This window comes from Oreochromis aureus, linkage group 10, assembly GCF_013358895.1.
Source record: "Oreochromis aureus strain Israel breed Guangdong linkage group 10, ZZ_aureus, whole genome shotgun sequence".
NCBI lineage: Eukaryota > Metazoa > Chordata > Actinopteri > Cichliformes > Cichlidae > Oreochromis > Oreochromis aureus.
The window spans coordinates 1909298-1928555 of NC_052951.1; the positions used below are offsets into that span (position 1 = coordinate 1909298).

Here is a 19258-nt window from a genome sequence, read left to right on the forward strand (position 1 = left end):
TTGCTAGCTGCAACCACACTAATGGCACACTGGCCCAGAGCTCACCTTTCCCTGAGCTTAACTGCTTTTAATTACTGACGAGAGTCAGCTGCACAAAAGAAAAAAGGTGGCAGCTAAGGCAGGAGAGACGGTTGGACACCCCCACACAGACAACTTCAGGAGGCGGCCCTGCTAGGGCCGTAGCACTTCATAATGTGCTTAATGTGAGTCAAGAGTGACAGTCAGGCTGGTTTTCACACTGTGTGCATGCGTGCATATGTGTGTATGTTTGTGGCCAAAAACCTCCCAACAGCAGTCAGACTGTACAATATGCACAGAGGATAAATCGCTGTTGGAACAGCTACAAAAATAAATATGGGTTAAAATGCGCTTTGTGCACGTATAAAATTAAGTCCCTGTGACATTTCTGTGTATTTTTTGTGTATTTTTCTGTGTATTTTAGCACATTTTTGGCAGTTTTACCTTTTCTCATTCATTTATTCTTTTCTACTGTATGTCTAATACAGTACATCTAACAAGTGTGAGATTAATAAAGTCTATATCCATCTATGTTGTAGTAAAGAACTATCAAAAATGTGATCAGATAAGATAAAAGTAAAGGAGCTTAGAAGATAGGTGGGATCTAACCAATGAAGGGTGTCAATACATAAGAACATATAAGAAGAGTTGGCCATCCTGACTCAGTTATCTTTATTTCATTTTATTGTATTTTATTAGATATCTGTTAGTCATCATATGAATGCTATGAATCGTCATCTTTTGTATAAACACTGAATCCTGTTTTTTTTTAATGTGCAGAACTGGCTTAGTCCCTGTTGTTGTTCAGTTCCCATCTGCAGGCAAGAACAACAATAATCTGATCAGATGTTCACCACCTCAAATTTAATCCCCCTATAACACACTTTATGCGCAGTAATCTTGGAGGATGGTACCACAGCATCTTGACACATGATTGACTAATACATGCAGATCTAGTCGTTTTCCTGCGATGTCTGTTTCCTCAGAAGCTATAATTGCTGGCTCGACAGAATGAAATTTCTGCTGAAAGGTCAGCTCACTTAGGAGATGGCTTTCCCATAATTCAGTTTTATGTTGAGCAATAAGGTTACATCCTCTGCCAACAGAAATTGTGGATGTAAAAAAGGGAAATGAATACTCACTGAAATGCATGCACACTCCACCCAACACATTTTGCATGCATCTGAACAAAACAGACAATTTCTGCTATTAAACTTTCTAAGCATAATATTTCACACATTATAATTCCTTTGACTGCCAAATTATAGAAAATAGATTCTAGTCGTCATGTGAATTCATAGGTATAGATTTCAGGGAGAACACAAGGGGACACAGCCTTACACATATTTAGGACACACAAAGTTAATAAATAAATAAATAAATAAATAAATAAATAAATAAATAAAAAGCAGTAAAACTACTGAGGAATGCGTCGAAGTGTTAAGTATACTTTTACAATTAAAGACATTTTCTTGATAAATTGTTGCAGGGCCGATCACAAACATTCACCAGGGACAGGTCCCCCCAAACCCCGCAAGGCTGAAATTAAACAACACAAACACAATGGCGTGTATCAATTGGCACTGTAGTGAAAACGTAGTCCTTTAATGTGAACCATGCTGTGTATACTGCGTATTGACCAGTAAGTTTTTGATAAGGATCAAGAAAATATATATTATCATAAGGAAATAATCTCCTCTGAGCATTTAAAGCGTAATTCAAAGTAATTCAGCGCTGTCCCGTAATTAGAATGAAGTTGAATTACTCGTTTGAGTACCGAGTGATCGGATTGGCTGAGAGGAACAAGTGTACAGCTACTATACACCGCGTAGGAATGACGTTAATTTAGAAAGACGAATGATGTGGCAAAAATCAAAGGGCGAACAGAAAGAAGTAGTCCCACTTTTACGTTTGTTCTCATATATTTTTATGCTGAAGTTCAGTGTCTTGTTTTGATATTTTAAACAACAGTTAAAATGTTATAAATGTTTTAAACAAACGGCAACATACTAAGCACAGTTCACTTTTTAAAAGTCTAAATACGTATCCATCCGCCTTATTGAGAGCACTTCCATTTCCGGGATGTTTTCTCTGCTGACCAACCTCCACCGCCATTGCAGGTCCAGGGAGTCGGTGTAGTGACAGTCGTTAGCCGGGGAAGACCGCAAGTAAACAGTTAAGGGAAGGAATAAAAGAAAAATAAAGTACAGTCACACCGACAGCGCGTTTTAAACAAGGCGTAGAATTCGCTTACAATTGGACTTTAGACTAGAGACTTCCTGGCTGTCCGGCTAGGATCTGAGAGAAGCAGCCGTAGTTTGTTAGCATTAGAAGAGACCGGAGGAGAGTGAGAGAGGAACCGCCATGGCTCAGATCCTGCCTATTCGCTTTCAGGAGCACCTGCAGGTATGTGGATCAATGAATGGTTAAATTGTTTGATAAAGTTCATCTTTCGGTCGCAATAACTGCCAGACTGACTGTCGCTTCAGAGACTCTCAACACAAGTTTGAGATTGCTAGCAAGCTAAGTTAGCGTTTGGTGCTACGCTAACTAGCTTGACAGGGTGGATGACGTTTGTCTTGGCTAGTAGCATCAAGCATTCTTGCTAACACTTTGCTTACCCACCCTTGTTCGCTACTTTAAGTCTGAAATACAGAAATACGGCATATAAATAATGCTAATACGTCGCAGTGATGAACGGAAATATGTGTTTACCATTTCTCATAAGTATTTGCCCCATTCACAGCAAAAGTGTTCATTTTCTAGCAGTGGCTATTGCTGTCGTTGGTATTAATCGTCACTATCAGTGCCTTGTAATCGTGTGATTCAGAAATGAAATAGTTATCCTTATTGTCGCCTGTTGCGACACCGCTGAATCGATTTCTTTAAATCACCATACGGCGCAAAAAATTATTAAAACTTCTACACCCGCCTTATTTGTCTGCGCCCTGATTATATGTACCGTCGTGTTAATTTGAAAGTGATTGTCTGACCTCAAGGGGATATCACGTTGGCTGGTTGTACAAATGATCATGTGGTATGTTAGATAGCAATCCAGCGCCCGTGCTGAATGACTTTGCCAAAGTTAGCTGTGGCTCAAGAATTCACGGAGCCTCCTTTTCTATTCAGTACTCTTTCTTTTTTTATCTCCGAGGCACACCTTGATAGCAACGGAGCTGCTATTAAAGATTTTTATACTATTAGTCAGTTCTTCCTTTTTGTGCAGTCCCACGTATTACCTGGATTGTACTTACTTCATGCTTTAAATGGCCACACCTTTACTATAATATCAATAAAACTGCTTTCAGGTCAGGTGAGGGAAGCAGGAAGCCTATGGAGTCAGTCTAAAGTGCTCCTGAATTTCAAGATGTAATGAATAAAACATAGACTTTTCGTGTCTAAATCAAGCTTCAAATGGGAACTGTGATCCACCCAAGTCTGTATTTTGTCTTTATTAAACAATTATCTTTGTCATCCAGCGACTAAAGACTTTGGGTGTCACATGAGACTAATAATTTGGTGTCAAGAAAGACATTTAAGCTTTGATCAGTAGCACTGAGTTGTAAAAAGGGGGTCAGACGTTATGTTCATTGGCTTTGGGGGTTATTGTTACATTAAGTCATTTGCTCAGTCACAGGTTAGCTGAGTGGATATTTGAACACCGGGTTCCTGATGTTACTTTTTCTTGCTGTTCAGACTCTAATCCTAATTGCATGTCTTAAGAGATTAGCAATGTAGTAGTATGGTACTGCTGTTCTTGCTCATAGCAGGTAAATGCTATGGGTTGGTCAGACTGTAATTTGTGTCTGCTAAATCTGTCAAACCACAGATGATTAACATTTTCAGTACAGCACAGCATTCCCTTTTACTACATTCTTAATTCATAAAGAAGTTAATTCATGTCACAGACATTGATGAGTTAATATGTAGGCCTATCACATGGGGTTGTATGGAGGCTGGGCTTCACAAAGCTATGCAAAGACCTTTTGTGCCTACAGTTACAATGAAATTATTATTGAATGATTTTTGACTTGCTTATTAAGTCCTTTTGGTTGTAGAAGCAAACAGAGCAATACATGCGCTGTCATCCCCTAACAGTAAATCTTTCTCTTTCAAATGTGTTGAACATTTAACTCATTGAACTCACAAATTTCACAGTCAGCTGCAAGGTGAATGTATTTTTTGTGCTTGTTCTTAGGTCCATCTTTAAACAATGATGCCATAGCTTTTAATTAATGTCCTGTACTGTAATTCGCAGACACATCAGGTTATGTTATGTGACAAACACCAAAGGGATCTTCAGCACATATCACTAATGCATGACCTGCATATGCTGTTTCATTCATGATGCATATGGAGTTTCTGAACAAATGCATGTTAGAATCACTGCAAGAATTTCTTTTACTTTTGATTTGGTCAAACTCTTTAGCTGTCCGTTTAATTATACTCATGAAGTAATCTTTTTTTTTTTTTTTCTAATTACACCAGTATACCAGCTAATGGTTACCACATTTATTTGTTTGTTTAAGCCTGGATTATCTGTGAGAAACATCTTATATCTTTCTTAGTCCAATTACTGAATCGTCAGATGAGGCTGAGCTCATTTGATCAAATGGCTAACTGTCTGTGCCTAGATGCAAAGCCTATCATTTCACCTTATGGTTAATGTTATTTTTGCTTTGTTCATGTGGAGCAGAAATATTTACATAGTGCTGCTAGCCGTGTTTTATTTCTTAAGCTAGTTGGCAGGAATCCATCCAATATAAAATTGTGGCCCAATGGTGATATTTTATAATTAGTACTATTGTGATCACTAGCCAGTGCCAAAACCATTTATACTTATATTTTATTTATCCATAAAATAAAAATTGTGCCATGGTACAAGAATGTTAAAAAAACAATTCAGCTTCTCTAATGTTACATATAATATGAATCATCATCACATCTCATTTTCCAATAGGCTAATCTAAGTCCACAAAGCTGCCTACCAGTGTTCAGCTTGTATTGTTGCATTCCTTTTAGGTACTCGTTAGTAGTAAATCACAGTGTAGGCACTGTCTGAGTCTACACCACTGTGTGCTTAGCTGTGATTAACAATGGATTCAGAGCCTGTTAGACAGACTTGAAATTACCACAGGTATCTCTTTTTTTTGTTTGTTTGTTTAATGTCTTAGGCTGAAAAATTGGATGTATCATAAAACATTCTTTGTGCAAATACGCATATCTTAGTTATGGACCATTATAACTCCTTCACATCTAGCTCTACTGCTTTATTTATACTTTAGACTCATATGACCACGGTGAGACCGTCCTGATGTCAGGTCATGGTTTATGCTTTTGTTTTTCACATGTGAATTCTCAACCAAGCAGGTTCAAATACAGACAGACTTTAAGATTTGCTTTATTGTTAAGTCAGAGTCAAACCCAATTTTAATCACTCACACAGTTCTGCATCATGATGTACGCCGGGATATTGTTTTCAATGCCATATTCACAGTAAGATTACTGTAAGAGACTTCTGACCAAACTGACATAAATGTCACAAACAAACTGGATGTTTAAAGGTATGCTGGTTAATCAATTAATCAGCAGAAAGGTATCCTACATCTGTTTCGATGACTGAACGTTTAATGTAATACATTTTTCAGCAAAGCAGATGAATTTTGCTGCTTCTGCCTTCAAACATGTAATCTGTTAGACACAATGCTAAATTGTATCCTTGAAATTTGAAACGTTGCTCAAACAGTTGCGACATCTTGGTCCCAAGATAAAATATAAATGTAAATAACAATTATTATAGTTTTATTGGCAAAAGTATGAATAAAAGCTTTAAATTAATCAGTAATTAAAAATTATATTTGAAACCACATAAATTTGGTTCTATACTTTTGAATCTGAACTTTTATAGATGTAAAACATGTCAAAATAGGATTGTTGCATTAATCATGTTTTTGTCTCTGTGGGATGTTTATTTTACTGGATCTGAGGCACTGAGCTAGCAATACATGTTAATCTTGGTCGTCTCAGTCTTTGCAGTTTCCTCCCTCCCTTGGTCTCCCTCACACTATCCATCTGTGTGTCATCCGGTCTACTTGCACATCTTGCATTTTTATATATCATCCATTTATATAGTGTAGTGTTGACTCCAGTCAAACAGACATGAGAGCATAAGTGACAGTGTCACATCTTTCCCTCACGTGGTATAACATTCAGTTTGCCATTCAGAAAAAGAGATAATTGTAATTTAGGTTTTAGTGGTGTGATTGTTCTGACAGAAACCAGTCTCAAAGTAAGCATGGGAGTGTAGTGTGTAATCTTCAAAAATGGCTCCAGTTTGCGTAATGGCAACATGGTATTCATTCTCTGTTGACGAAGACTTCCATTTTGCATTTAGTAAGCAGGGTTTGACTATCCAGTGCCCAAAGATAATCTGATGATATGTAGGGAAAACCATAGATTGTGTGTTGAGTAAATACAATATTTCACATGCATAAGTCCATAATTGCATGTTACTTTTATCTACTTTTGGTGTACACAGATTTTTTTTGTCTTGATGTACACAGTAATTTGTTACATTTGCAAAAGATGTCTTCATTTATCTCCCTTGGTGAAGATTTTGAATTGTACTCAAGCTTTTTCTATTGTCTTTTGGTATATTCTGACTATCACTCTGACATCAGTATTAAATGAATAAGTTGTATCCTCTGTGTGGAAGATACGGGGAATGAAGATGAGGGATGACTTAAACACTGCATTAAAATATGACAGAAAATGTATACATTTCTGCAACTGGGCTTTATTAGTAACAAATGCATGACAGCAGGCCCAGGATAATAATGAAAATTTCAAAAAGTTTCTCTTAGTTGTACTAGTCTAATTAGAATACTAATTATAGCTCAGAGTGAGTGTCATTATATTACTGGACTTGGAGGTCTTTTACAGTTGTGCTAGCTTCTTTTCCTTTGAAATAAAGTTTGATATTCACAAAAAATACTCATTTAGAGAAATTTTGCCCTACATAGGAAGACCTTGAGTTAAATATGCAAATTTACGCAGGGTGCAGGAAAGAAGAGGATGTGATTATTAGTGGTGATCTTTCAAATAAGTGTTGTGGTGAGCTTTAAATTAGGTGTTTGTAGTCTGAGAAAGGATTTAGTTCCCTGAAAACCTGATGCTTTGTATCTATAGTTAAATGCACTCACAATAGTATTTAATAGCAAATTGATTTAGTTCAAAGCAAATACTTGTACATCCCTTCTGTTTGCCTGTTGAGGAGGGGCAGGTTGTTTCATGCTTTTTACAAAGGTTTGCATGTCACACTTTGACCTGTGCTAGTAAATGACCACCTGATACCTCGTGACAAGCTGGCAAGGATACAGATTTGCTGAACACTTGACATTCTGCAGCAGCCTCTAAATGTAAGATAAAGCTCTCATTTAGGACAAGAAGGAAACTGTAGTCTCACAACCGCCTCAGCAAGAAATGACCTGAACTGGAGACAGATGATGTTCAGAACCCCTTCCATCTTTTTTTCTTTCTAATACTGTAATTGTAAAGGCAGCACTTTTTATGCCTCACCCATGATCCCATGTCCCCCTCCAGTGGCCCATGATAGCAGAGAAGGCAGGACTGGGCAGGCCTGTTGTTTCAGTCCTGGTAGACAATGACTCCCTGGTTTCCTGTTGTGGAGTATTGCAAACAAGTCCTGCTAGCCTCAGCACATTACATAGCACATCCTTCCCTACCCTGCCTTGAACTTTACATGTGCAAAGTTTATTTTCTGCTGAGCAAGATGCTGCTTTCCTTTAAGGGAAGAGCATACAGGTTAAATCTACTGACAGGACTGACAGGTTGTTGGAGAATAGTTCAAATCTTTCTGTGGATTTATTGTCATTGTAAGATTATGCAGCAGCCATGTGCTTGGTTGTTGGGCCTTTACTAAATGGAATGTACTGTGTTTGACTGGACTTTCTTGGAGTTGATTAAACTACATTCTTACTAGGGATATATATTCGTTTAGAGAGGAGTTGCTTAAAATTTATTTGACCAATTTTGGAACACTACATGCTTGTTATATTATTACATTGGTTGCAAACAGGGTTTGGGGCTTCTCGTGGTAAAGAAAAATGTAAAGATTTTCAAAATATTTTTAAGCCTGTTAAATATTTTTGTTAAGCAAAGTAGTGAGAGCATAACCAAAAATGGATGAAAGAAATTGAAACATTATTAAGGTTATATAGTGTTTCCAACTTTCGGCCAGAATGGCCTCTCCCTCCCCAAGGGACTGAGTGAATGAGTACCATCATATGGGGTTTTAATTATATTTTTATGTAGTTCTCATTCCCAGGATATGATTTGCTTAGACTTGAGTTATCTGTCCTTCCTTCTCTGAAGTTCAGTTGCTGTCACTGTGATTAAAACTGATAATTTCCTGTACTGTGATCTCAGTTCCTGTTGCAACCTCACATTGAAGGTATTGCAGTCAGTCCATTTATGACATAAATCAAGGTCATGAGTGTCTATAAACCTTGGCTAATGTGCTTTTTTTTCCCCCCAGTAGATAAAAATGCAATATGACAAGGACATCTGCTTTGACATTATTTTTTGTATCAAAGTTTCAAATGGGGGGGCTTTTTATTAGGCGTTTTGTTCTGAATGTCATGTTTGTCCCTTGTGCTGTTGAGAAATGCATCATTATGCTAACTTGACTAATTGGTGTATAACTGCAGTAAATTGTCAATAAAGCATGTGGACGGGCACTTTCTGCCACTGATAAGATTCCAGGGCACATGGCCGGGTATCTTCCTTAGCTTATATAGCATAGCAATTTTGGTCAGTATTGCCAAAATGATTGATCATGGAAAAAATAACTAGAACATTATAATCTGTCATTGGAAAAAATAAGGCTTGGCTTGAGCTAATGGTTTGTAAAGAGATGAATGATGGTAATAGTGTAATCATAATTCACAATGTCTCTTGCTGGCATTTTGTTGCTGCCATTGCAAATGCTTGCTGAACTAGTCTCTACTACATCAGCATTTACGTTCTCTTGGTGATCGATTCTGTAATTATCCTTCTTAAATGTGTTTTTTTTTTCCTTTTTTTTTTTCTTTTTTTTTCTTCTTCTTCATTAAAAAGTGTTATACCAGGTACTTTGCCTACCCTTCGTAGTTGTATGCATTCTTTATTCTCTTTGTCAACACTTTCTAAATACAGTTAAGTGATTTGTTTGGTTTCACTCTTGCTTTTTGCAAGTCTCTCGGAGGCTCTTCCTTTGTTATCCTATCATTGATCAACTGTGGAGGGCAGCACAATTCAATTTTTAATTTCGATTATGATTTTGGTGTATCAAAATTAAAAGAACATGATCATACAATATTAAAAATGCATGCTCCATTAATAGGATGCACAGCAAAAGCAAATCAAAGTTGTACTAAATCAGCGCCTGACCACATGTCTGCATGTGCCCGTCATCATATTGGCATATCATATTCAAAGAGTGCTGTCTCTTTGCAGAGCAACAGAACTAATCTAACTAACCTTTACCCCGAAAACACACGATAGTCTGCAGTATAGTTGCTGCGTAAAGACCAAGAAAAACAATGTTGCTTACGTGAATCGTTCAAATTGTCAACTTGGATATCAGTAAAAATGAGCACAGTGTAAATGTGAAATCAGTCGTCTGTTATTTAATTTTGCTAAGTTTCAGTACAAAGGTTTATACAAAGCAATGTTCTGTTTACATGAGTGCAGTGAAAACATATATATATATATATATATATATATATATATTTTTTTTTTTTTTTTTTTATATCAACAAATGAATAATAATGACTTTACTATTGAACAACGTCACTTTGGACATAATTGTGTGGCTCTAGTTGGTTGGTTGATGTGTTAACAGCTATGCAGAGCAGTGCTAGACTGAATGGTTAAATGATTTTCCACATTGTTTGTAGCTCCTTTGGGCTGACCTGCTTTCAGCCAAATTCCTGCTCAGTGATGTTGCAGCAATGTTAGCCCACAGTAGTGTTTTACTCTAAGGTTTCCATAGCAAAACAGTCTGCCAGACCAAACTGTGGTGTGGTCGATCAGTCCGTGTTTGCTTTTCTTTATTCCATGCAAGAGGGGTAGCATTCATTGTGATAAGGCCATGCTGGTCTTTCCTGTTTTAGAAATGCTTTTCATATGTGAATGAAAGGGCTTCCTGCTGATCCAAGAATAGATGAGAGGGAAGCGAAATGCATAAACCTGTTTGGAAACATTGTGTAATAGGTTCTTCTTGTGTTTTAAAATGTAGACATACATCTGTTTGAATTAAAGAGCACTCATTTGAAAGCAAACTAGTAGTTCATTTACACAGCAGCTGCATGGGATGTTGCCATAAATGGATAGTGAGTTCTTGGTTATGCTGAACATCCATTTAAATTAATTTAAGCTATGTAGTATCTCTTGCTGTGTTTTCATGAAACAAACTGTTGCTAGATATTAGTGAAAGCTGATGTGTTCAGGTTCAAAAGGATTCTCCAGATAGGCCGTTTCCCTTTGTCCGGTGTTTGAATAAATGTTGCCCTAGTAAACAAGGCTTCCATACTGAACAATGGCAACGATAAGAGGCATGGACGCTGCAATGACGTTACTGTATGATGTCACCTCTCCACTGTTCAAAATAAAAACTGTTCAGATCAGTTTTCAGTTCTTTCCTCATAGCTTGTAGTAAGACTTGTTCTGTACAGTTGTTTGCACTGTCATTGAGAGGGAACCAGGTTACACACTGAGTGCGGTTGGGGCAGGGTTGTGGAGAGGGTGTGTCCTGTCATTGATAAAAGGTCTCTTTCGTTGAGCAGCTTTCAGAACTGGAAGTGTGTTTGCTGATTAGAATTGAACTAGGCAAAATTTTTAGAAGGGGGTCGCATTTTTATCTCTAGAGTCTTAAAAATGAACGTTTGCCAACAAAGATGGGAGTGATCCAGTATGCTTAAAAAAAAAAAAAAAAAAAAAAAACCCTTCCAACATAAAAAGTTACAGCACTACAAGTGGGTGTGTTAAATTTTATGGCTGGTTAATTTAAGCAGGCAGTAATAGTTTGTGCGCCTTTAACACACAGATTAAGATTTATTAAGCGTTATTATAAGCGGAGTCACAGCTGTCTACTAAAAAGACACAAAAGATTTTTATGTCATTTGCACCCATGGATTTATTTTGAACAAAATGAGAAAGCACTGTAACATTTCTGAGGCCATTTTTCCTGAAAGCAAAGCGTTATACAACCTTTACCAGCTTTATTCACATTACTGCAATAGGATATATGTTTATTTTTTGTATATGATTGCTGTGCATGATATAGCAATTGTTTGATCAAAGATGCAAATACTTGGCCATAAGTAAAAATGTATATACACGGTAACGGTCTTGGGTTTAAACACAAAACCATGTTCTAAATAGTTGTGATTATTCAGCAGTTGTACAACTGTGGTATATTACTCATTGACAGCCAAAAATTGGAGGAAGTTGCAACAGCAAAACATGGCGCATGGGATGGTTTTTGTAGTTTCATTTCCTTTAAATTTACGTTATACCAGTGTTGGCTGGATGTGGTTGATAATTGCCTTTTTCTTATTTTTCATGTTTAGTATTATTCCTGTAGTTAAGCAATGAAAACTGCTTGTTCTTGATACTCTGGCTCAGAGCTGGCTTTGCCCATTGCTCCTCTGACTGTCCTCAGCAAGCGCTGCTGTGTCAGGGTTTGTGTAAGGCAGGCAGGATACCCTGTTTCCAGCCTTAGGCAGTAAGCAGATCTGCAGAACTTGCTGGTGTTACGTGCAGCAAATCGTTTCACACACAGCCTGAGGCTTTATTTTTATGCAGGTTAATTTTTTCACATGTCCTGTCTCTGTTTTTTCATGGAACACTAGAGCTGGGCGATATAAGTTTTTTTTTTCATATCATGATGTTTTTTTTTTTTTTTTTCCATTTCAGGCGATAACGACATATATATCACGATATAAGCCAAATAACTATATTTGTAAGATTTAAATGTGCCGTTGCTCACAAGTAAAATGTGAAATAATTAGCAGCTTGTTTTAATCAAAATATTTATTTCCCATAATAAGTTCAACAGGGTAGATGTACTTAAGGAACATGAGACTTCAGTTTCAGATAAAGGCAAATATTGCAAACTACACAAAAGGCAGCCGCTAAAGCGTTTAAGTTTCAAAATAGAACAAACAAAACAGACCACTAAATTGACAATTCCACTTAGAAACAAAATATTAATTCTAAAAATAAATCTTAGTTTGTTTTACAGAAGAACAGACAAAATTGACTAACTTTTGTCAATATCAAATAAACTGAGAACTAAAAGGAAATTCTCAATCTCTCCTTGTTGTATAGCTTAGCTTTTCAAACAGTTTTAACAGTGACTTTAGTCTGACAAAAGCCGAATGACGAATCAGCGCTTTCAGTCAGAGATTGAGCATGCACCGCTTTATTGTATTTCCAGACTTGCTTTCGGCACAATTTACAGTGCGCGCTACTCTGTTTTTTGTCAGACTTGAAATAGCCGAAATACCTTCACACTACGGAACTTCTGTGGCCCTTCCGTTCGACAATCTCTCCGGCATTGGAACCATTATCTGTTTTTTCTTCAGTAACCTTCGCTCACGCTCTCGGTTGATTTTTCTCTAGTCGGCAAACTCATTTCCTTCATTACCCGGGCTGCACGGCTGCAAAAACAAATACACATGTGCGCCTTGGCGCTTGTGCTGTACGTAACAAGTCATGTGACGTGACGCTGCGGCTGTGATTGGTTCGGCTCTGCGCTACTTAATTTGGATTGGCTGTTTGGTTTTTGTTTTTGTTTTTTTGTTTGTTTTTTGTTTTTTTAAGAGGACAAGAGAGATGAGGCCTATCGCAATAGTTAACTTTTTCTCAATAGAAAAATTTATTTCGCAATACATATCATTATCATTCTATCGCCCAGCTCTATGGAACACCTACAACTAATTGAAGCTAAAGCTAAGGCGTGCTCTAATGTACTTGAGTTTCCCCTCAGGGTTTCAAATTGGTGTTAATTTAGGTAAAACTTGGACAAAAAAAAGCACCAGTGGCTGTCTATATGAAGTGACAGAATCATCTTCATGCACTGATATTGGTATAAATTTTGTTTGCAAACCAGCTCCTGTGAAACATAATAATTTCTGAGAAGTCAGACTTTGAATAGTTAATGTTAGTCAGACTACAGAGACACTTGAGTATTATGTAATGATGTTGCAGTTTCCTCTTTGGCCCATACTTTGAGAACTTGGCTGTGCATTAGCTCTCCACCCAGGCCAGGCAATAACTGTTACATCCAGTACAAAACTACATGTGTCCAAAGAACTGCTGCCTACCTCGAGTATGGCAAGCTCATCCGCTCTCTGTGGTAGTGCACAGTAGCTGAGTTTAAAGTCAAAACATTCTTAGTGGACCCTGTTGTTTGGTCAGCTCCTGGCATTAATTTGACTATAGATTTGTCAAAGGCTTAGGCTGAAATTGTGACAGCAACAAAGTGACATATTTCCCTAGATGATCTTCATATTTACCTAACAAACTTTTTGCTGTCCAGTTCTGTTCAGGCTCACATGGTTCTGCTTTTTTCCCCTTGTTTCTTTTAGCTCCAAAACTTAGGGATCAATCCGGCCAACATAGGCTTCAGCACCCTAACCATGGAGTCTGATAAGTTCATCTGTGTGCGTGAGAAGGTGGGTGAGCAGACTCAGGTGGTGATCATCGACTTGGCCGACCCCAACACACCTATCCGCAGGCCCATCTCAGCTGACAGCGCCATCATGAATCCAGCCAGCAAGGTCATTGCACTTAAAGGTATGGCAGTTTATTTACATTTCAAAGGCTGCATGTCTCTGAGTGCAGTGCATTACCAGAGAGAGGAAAATGTGTTAAATCCTGTGTGTTAAATGTCAGGGTTTAACACAAACGTTAACTAACCACTTGTAAGGGGCTTACAGCATTTCATTGGGACATGTTTTTCTTCTATATAGCAACACGTTATCCATTTAAAATTTTAAGAATATTATGAATTATTTTCATTTATTTATGTCCATACACATCCAGCTACTTTAGTTTTCCATTGTGGACTAGTTTTTAATGGCCAACATGTATGTTTTGTTTCTTTTCTTCCTCCAAACATTTGTCCTGTAAATACTCAGAATGGGATATTTTTTATTCTTTTTGTCCAGCATCCATGATTGCTTTGACTTTTTTGTTGTTTTTGTTTTTGTCTTCTCTTATTTTTTTTTCCTTTACTGCTTTCTTATGTGTTTGCAGACGGTGAGTTGAAATTTAACTACTTCATTGTGGAAGTAAAATCCTGTTTAAAGCAACATTATAAGCTGAATATCCATTTGAAGCATAGAGACTACTGTAGGGCTTTTTGCTCTTAGAGCCTCAGCACTAATGGGCTAGGTTTAAGTATTCTTTACACATATGTTTAACCAAGTTTTAGTGAATTCTTGAAATTCTTTTACACATCTCAGCCAATATTCTGTAAACAGGATTTAGCTTTCACAGTCTTACAGCTTGCTGGCATTTCATCATTTTTGTTTTATGTACAAGTGATTTAGAACCTGTTGCAAGTGTGATAATACTGTGGGTAAAATGATTTCATTTTAATTTGCATTTCTTGGTTTCCGTTTGAAATCCACGTCCTCTTCCATCTGTGTTATGTTGTAATTAACTTTCTTCATTTGTCTCAAAGCTATGCTTAATAATTTTTATTAATTGTTCACTGTAATAAGAACTAAAGATTAGTTTGTTACAAGACCAGCGAGCACAGGAATTTGTCTTGTAATCTGTCTAGTCTAATGCCACCTGTCATCAGCACTGACTTTACTTCACATGGTCCTAATGGGACATTACTCTGTCACGTGTAGTGCCCAATGAGGACTGAATTGGGTCAAAACGAAGACTGAATAGTAATCTGTAAGGCTTGCTTGTCAGGGAGTGGAGAAGATAAAATTATACTTATATGTGATTGCTATTAAGAATGATGAAAAATTTACTGTGGTAGCTTATCCAAGAGCTCAGAAACCTTGAGTATCCTCGTGTGTTTAGCCCATGAGCTTTTACTTATGCACCTTTTTAAAGATTTTATGAGCAAAGCAATTTTGTTTGTTTGTTTTTTTTTTGGGGGGCAAAGCTTTTGTCCCTGTGTTCTCAGTTATATTATGTCGCAACTTGGTCATTTCACACACATGCTGCAGCCCTGGTTATGTTCAGGTTCATGCCTGATGGAGCTGCTTGTAAGAATGTGAGTGTCCCACTCACTGAGCTTAGACAGCTGCCTGCGCCCATATCATGAAACTGGTACTTGTTTGGTGAGTGCACAGTGAGCATGTGGGTGTTTTGGGTCCTGCCTCTTGCTCACTCAGGTCCAGGCAATAGTGTCATCTAAATCAAGTGAATTTCCAGTAGGGATAACATGTATGACTCAGATTTTCTCCTGTTGTGTTGCATGTGTGATGTTGCACCTGTGAACAATGTGTCAACATGATTCCCTCCACATTGTCCACTATTCATGTGTGGAAAAACACACGTTATTGGTGATTTGTTTATTGAGGGAAATGGTGTCCGTTTTTTTAACGCAGCTCATAAAAATGCTTAAAAAAAAAAAAGTACATTATCACAACAAACAGGAGCTATATATGTAAAGGAACAGGAAGCACAACAGTATATAGAGAGCAGCAGATGCAAACTGTTGCCTTGTATTTTTGCAGTGTAAGGTCAGTGTAGCTCTTTCTTGTTCAGTCCTATAATGATGATGCTTAGTCGACCTCGTCTTGTGACACAGTTTGACCGTTAACTTCTCCATGTAACCTATTGTGAAGGTTGACCACAAAACACACATGTACACACACACCGCCAGATGCTAATCATGATTGAATTTCAAATATTGCATGCTCTTTGAAATTTGGCTGCTACTGCTGCAAGTGGTCCATTTACCAATCTGCTTATTGTACTTTGGCTTAGTAATGGCAAAATAATCTTCACGGTTTGGCTGATGCATTGGTCTTCGCTTTTCTGACACGACGTAAAAAGTGAAGAAGTCACACTGCTTCTTAGTAAAGCTTTAGCTTCTCAAATTAACCCTAACTAATAATACAGAAAATGCAGGTGAGTGAACTTTCTTCTAATTGTTTCAAATATGTTTGAAACATTCCAAATATTTATTATTTTTTTTAGCACACTATTTAATATTTAAAACACCGTACTCACTAGTCTGTGTTCTCTAATCCAGAATGACTTGTACTAAGAAAGAGGTAGGCATGTATCGAACCATTCGGTGACAGTCGGCACCTCTAATCCTTTGTTAATTTTGTCACACGTGGAAAATGACCTTTCTCATTAATCGTATTCATTTTGATAATTCTTCATGCAGTCAGTGGCAGTAAGCAAAAGTGTCTTTATTGGCTTCCCACATTGATGCACCATTTGGTTTATAATATGAATTTGTATGCACCTAAAGTTCACGTTGAGCCTTTCGCACCTTTTGTATTCTGGAATTAAATTCACTTTCTCCTTTTTCTTTTTTCTCACTACACTTCATATGACAAAAATTGCAAACTGCAGCATGTTTGACATTTTTCGTCTTATCAGTTGTGGGATTGTTGCTTGATGACCTCTGTGCCATCAAAACAACATTTCAAATTTCTTGTCTCTTTAAAAAACAAAATGGTGTGCTTATTTTCCTATGGGAGGTTTTTGTGTGCGTCTCTCTGTGTGCACAGACTCGCTCTTATCATGAGCTATAACATTCTCCTGTGGCCTGGTTCCTGCCCTGTTTCTCCCCCTTGTAGCTGCCAAAACTCTTCAGATCTTTAACATTGAGATGAAGAGCAAGATGAAGGCGCACACCATGACCGACGATGTTACCTTTTGGAAGTGGATCTCTCTTAACACAGTTGCACTTGTGACTGACAATGCCGTCTACCATTGGAGCATGGAGGGTGACTCACAGCCTGTGAAAGTCTTTGACCGGCACTCTAGCCTGGCAGGCTGCCAGATCATCAACTACCGCACTGATGCCAAGCAGAAGTGGCTCCTGCTCATCGGCATCTCAGCTCAGGTAGTTTGTTCTCCTTGTGTTTGGTTTAACGAAAAACATACCCAAAGTTCGTAATCTATGGTCAAAACATGTCAGTCATAAGGAATATGCATCCATAATTACCTTATACATGTTTATATCTATCGTTCGTTTTTTTTGTTTCAGCAAAATCGAGTGGTGGGAGCCATGCAGCTGTACTCTGTTGAGAGAAAAGTTTCTCAGCCCATTGAAGGCCATGCTGCCAGCTTCGCCCAGTTTAAGATAGAAGGAAATGCAGAAGAGTCAACTCTGTTCTGCTTTGCTGTCAGAGGCCAGGCTGGAGGGAAGGTGACTGATTTTTAGAAACATAATTGTGAAAATGGATTCCTCTCGTATGGTTTTGTTACAAATGTTTTGTCCTCATCATAGTTGCACATCATTGAAGTGGGAACCCCACCAACTGGTAACCAGCCATTTCCTAAGAAAGCAGTGGATGTCTTCTTCCCTCCAGAAGCCCAGAATGACTTCCCTGTAGCCATGCAGGTATGTTTGTGTAACTGAGCAGCTTGCTTTAACAAACTGAAATCAGTAGCATGAAAGGTAGTACTAGGTTGGCAAAACTGTAGTTTATCAGTGTTTTAAAAGACCAGTTTGGCTGATGTGTTGTGATGTCTTTTTTTTTTTTTTTTTTAATTGTTCATAATTTCTCTTTTACTGACAAGGAAATCACTGTTAGAATAACTTTCTTTATAGAGCGCAAATCGCAATAACAGTTGTCTCCTGGTGCGTAACCACCAGACCATTTGACCACCAAATAGTGATATACAACAAACATCAGCCACTGTGGTTGCTAAATGTCATCTTATTTGCTGGTAGGCCCATATTTTCCATCATGGCTGGTCATCCATGTATATTACACACATGACATCCACACTTTCAAAAGCAAGTCTCTTTGATTTCTGTAGACGTCCCTGACCTCTCACTGAACTCAGAAATACATTTTGAGTACCCCATGAGGGTACTATGTACTGTTTTGGTGATGTTTCAGGTAGCAATGCACAGCTGTATGTAACATCACTAAATTGGTTTTTGACAGATAAGCTCCAAGCACAATGTGGTTTTCCTCATTACCAAATATGGCTACATCCATCTCTATGACTTGGAGACTGGGACCTGCATCTACATGAACCGCATCAGTGGAGAGACCATCTTTGTCACTGCTCCACATGAGGCCACCTCAGGCATCATTGGGGTCAACAGGAAGGGGCAGGTAAGAATGTCATGATGTGCTAATTCTAACTGCTCATGGAAATTAAAGTGATGCTTAGAGTTGCTGCTCAGTCTTGTTAATGTCAAAACGGACCATGAAACCATATATATTCCACTCAGTTTCCTAAAAATCTGTACAATATATCATAATATCTTAATTTATAGTTCAATTTTACTGTTTAAATCTTGTTTCATCTCTACTCATAGTAATATCCAGCAAATATGACGCTGGGCAACAACAGACATCAGTTGACAGCAGCATCTCTTTGTCTGTTGTCATCAGGCAGGTTCACTTTGCCAGGAGTCATTATAAATAATCCTAGGTGTAGTGTTTCACATACAGAAAGCAGCGAGGGTTGCGTCTTACTGCTTTTCTGAAGCAGAACCAGAGAAGAGAACTGGATACAGCTAGCTGATGAATAATGATCCAGCCAGGCCACACACCACATGAATAATTGAGCACAGAGAGGAAAGCTGATCTCAGACTGTGACAGATCTCACAGTATGCCAGAGCATTGTGTGTGTGTGTGTGTGTGTGTGTGTGTGTGTGTGTGTGTGTGTGTGTGTGTGTGTGTGTGTGTGTGTGTGTGTGTGTGTGTGTGTGTGTGTGTGTGTGTGTGTGTGTGTGTGTGTGTGTGTGTGTGTGTGTGTGTGTGTGTGTGTGTGTGTGTGTGTGTGTGTGTGTGTGTGTGTGTGTGTGTGTGTGTGCATCACATGCACACGTACGCACAGGCAGTGATCTGAGAGAGAATAGGCCACTGTCTGCGCCACTTACTGATTCTGGTTAACTGGGTTGGTTACCAGCAAAATTAGTAATTGGATACCGAGTAATAAATTACTCCAGTGCTATATACTTCATCAAGTAACCAGGTGAAAGGAAAATTAGTCTCA

The 19258-nt window shown here is 38.0% G+C and overlaps 1 protein-coding gene across 2 annotated transcripts in view; it reads left to right on the forward strand.

The window, feature by feature from the left end:
- The first annotated feature begins 2015 nt into the window (after nucleotides 1-2015).
- cltca (clathrin, heavy chain a (Hc)) overlaps nucleotides 2016-19258 on the forward strand; it is a 32490-nt gene continuing 15247 nt past the window's right edge. Inside the window, exons 1-7 of one of the 2 annotated variants that reach the window (XM_031748067.2) lie at nucleotides 2016-2424; nucleotides 13674-13881; nucleotides 14344-14346; nucleotides 16872-17140; nucleotides 17285-17446; nucleotides 17528-17641; nucleotides 18195-18368. In XM_031748067.2, the coding sequence (XP_031603927.1) occupies nucleotides 2383-2424; nucleotides 13674-13881; nucleotides 14344-14346; nucleotides 16872-17140; nucleotides 17285-17446; nucleotides 17528-17641; nucleotides 18195-18368 (972 nt within the window). In that variant the 5' untranslated portion in view covers nucleotides 2016-2382. The remainder of the gene's footprint in view (nucleotides 2425-13673; nucleotides 13882-14343; nucleotides 14347-16871; nucleotides 17141-17284; nucleotides 17447-17527; nucleotides 17642-18194; nucleotides 18369-19258) is intronic. The other variant, XM_031748068.2, reaches the window with a different exon arrangement.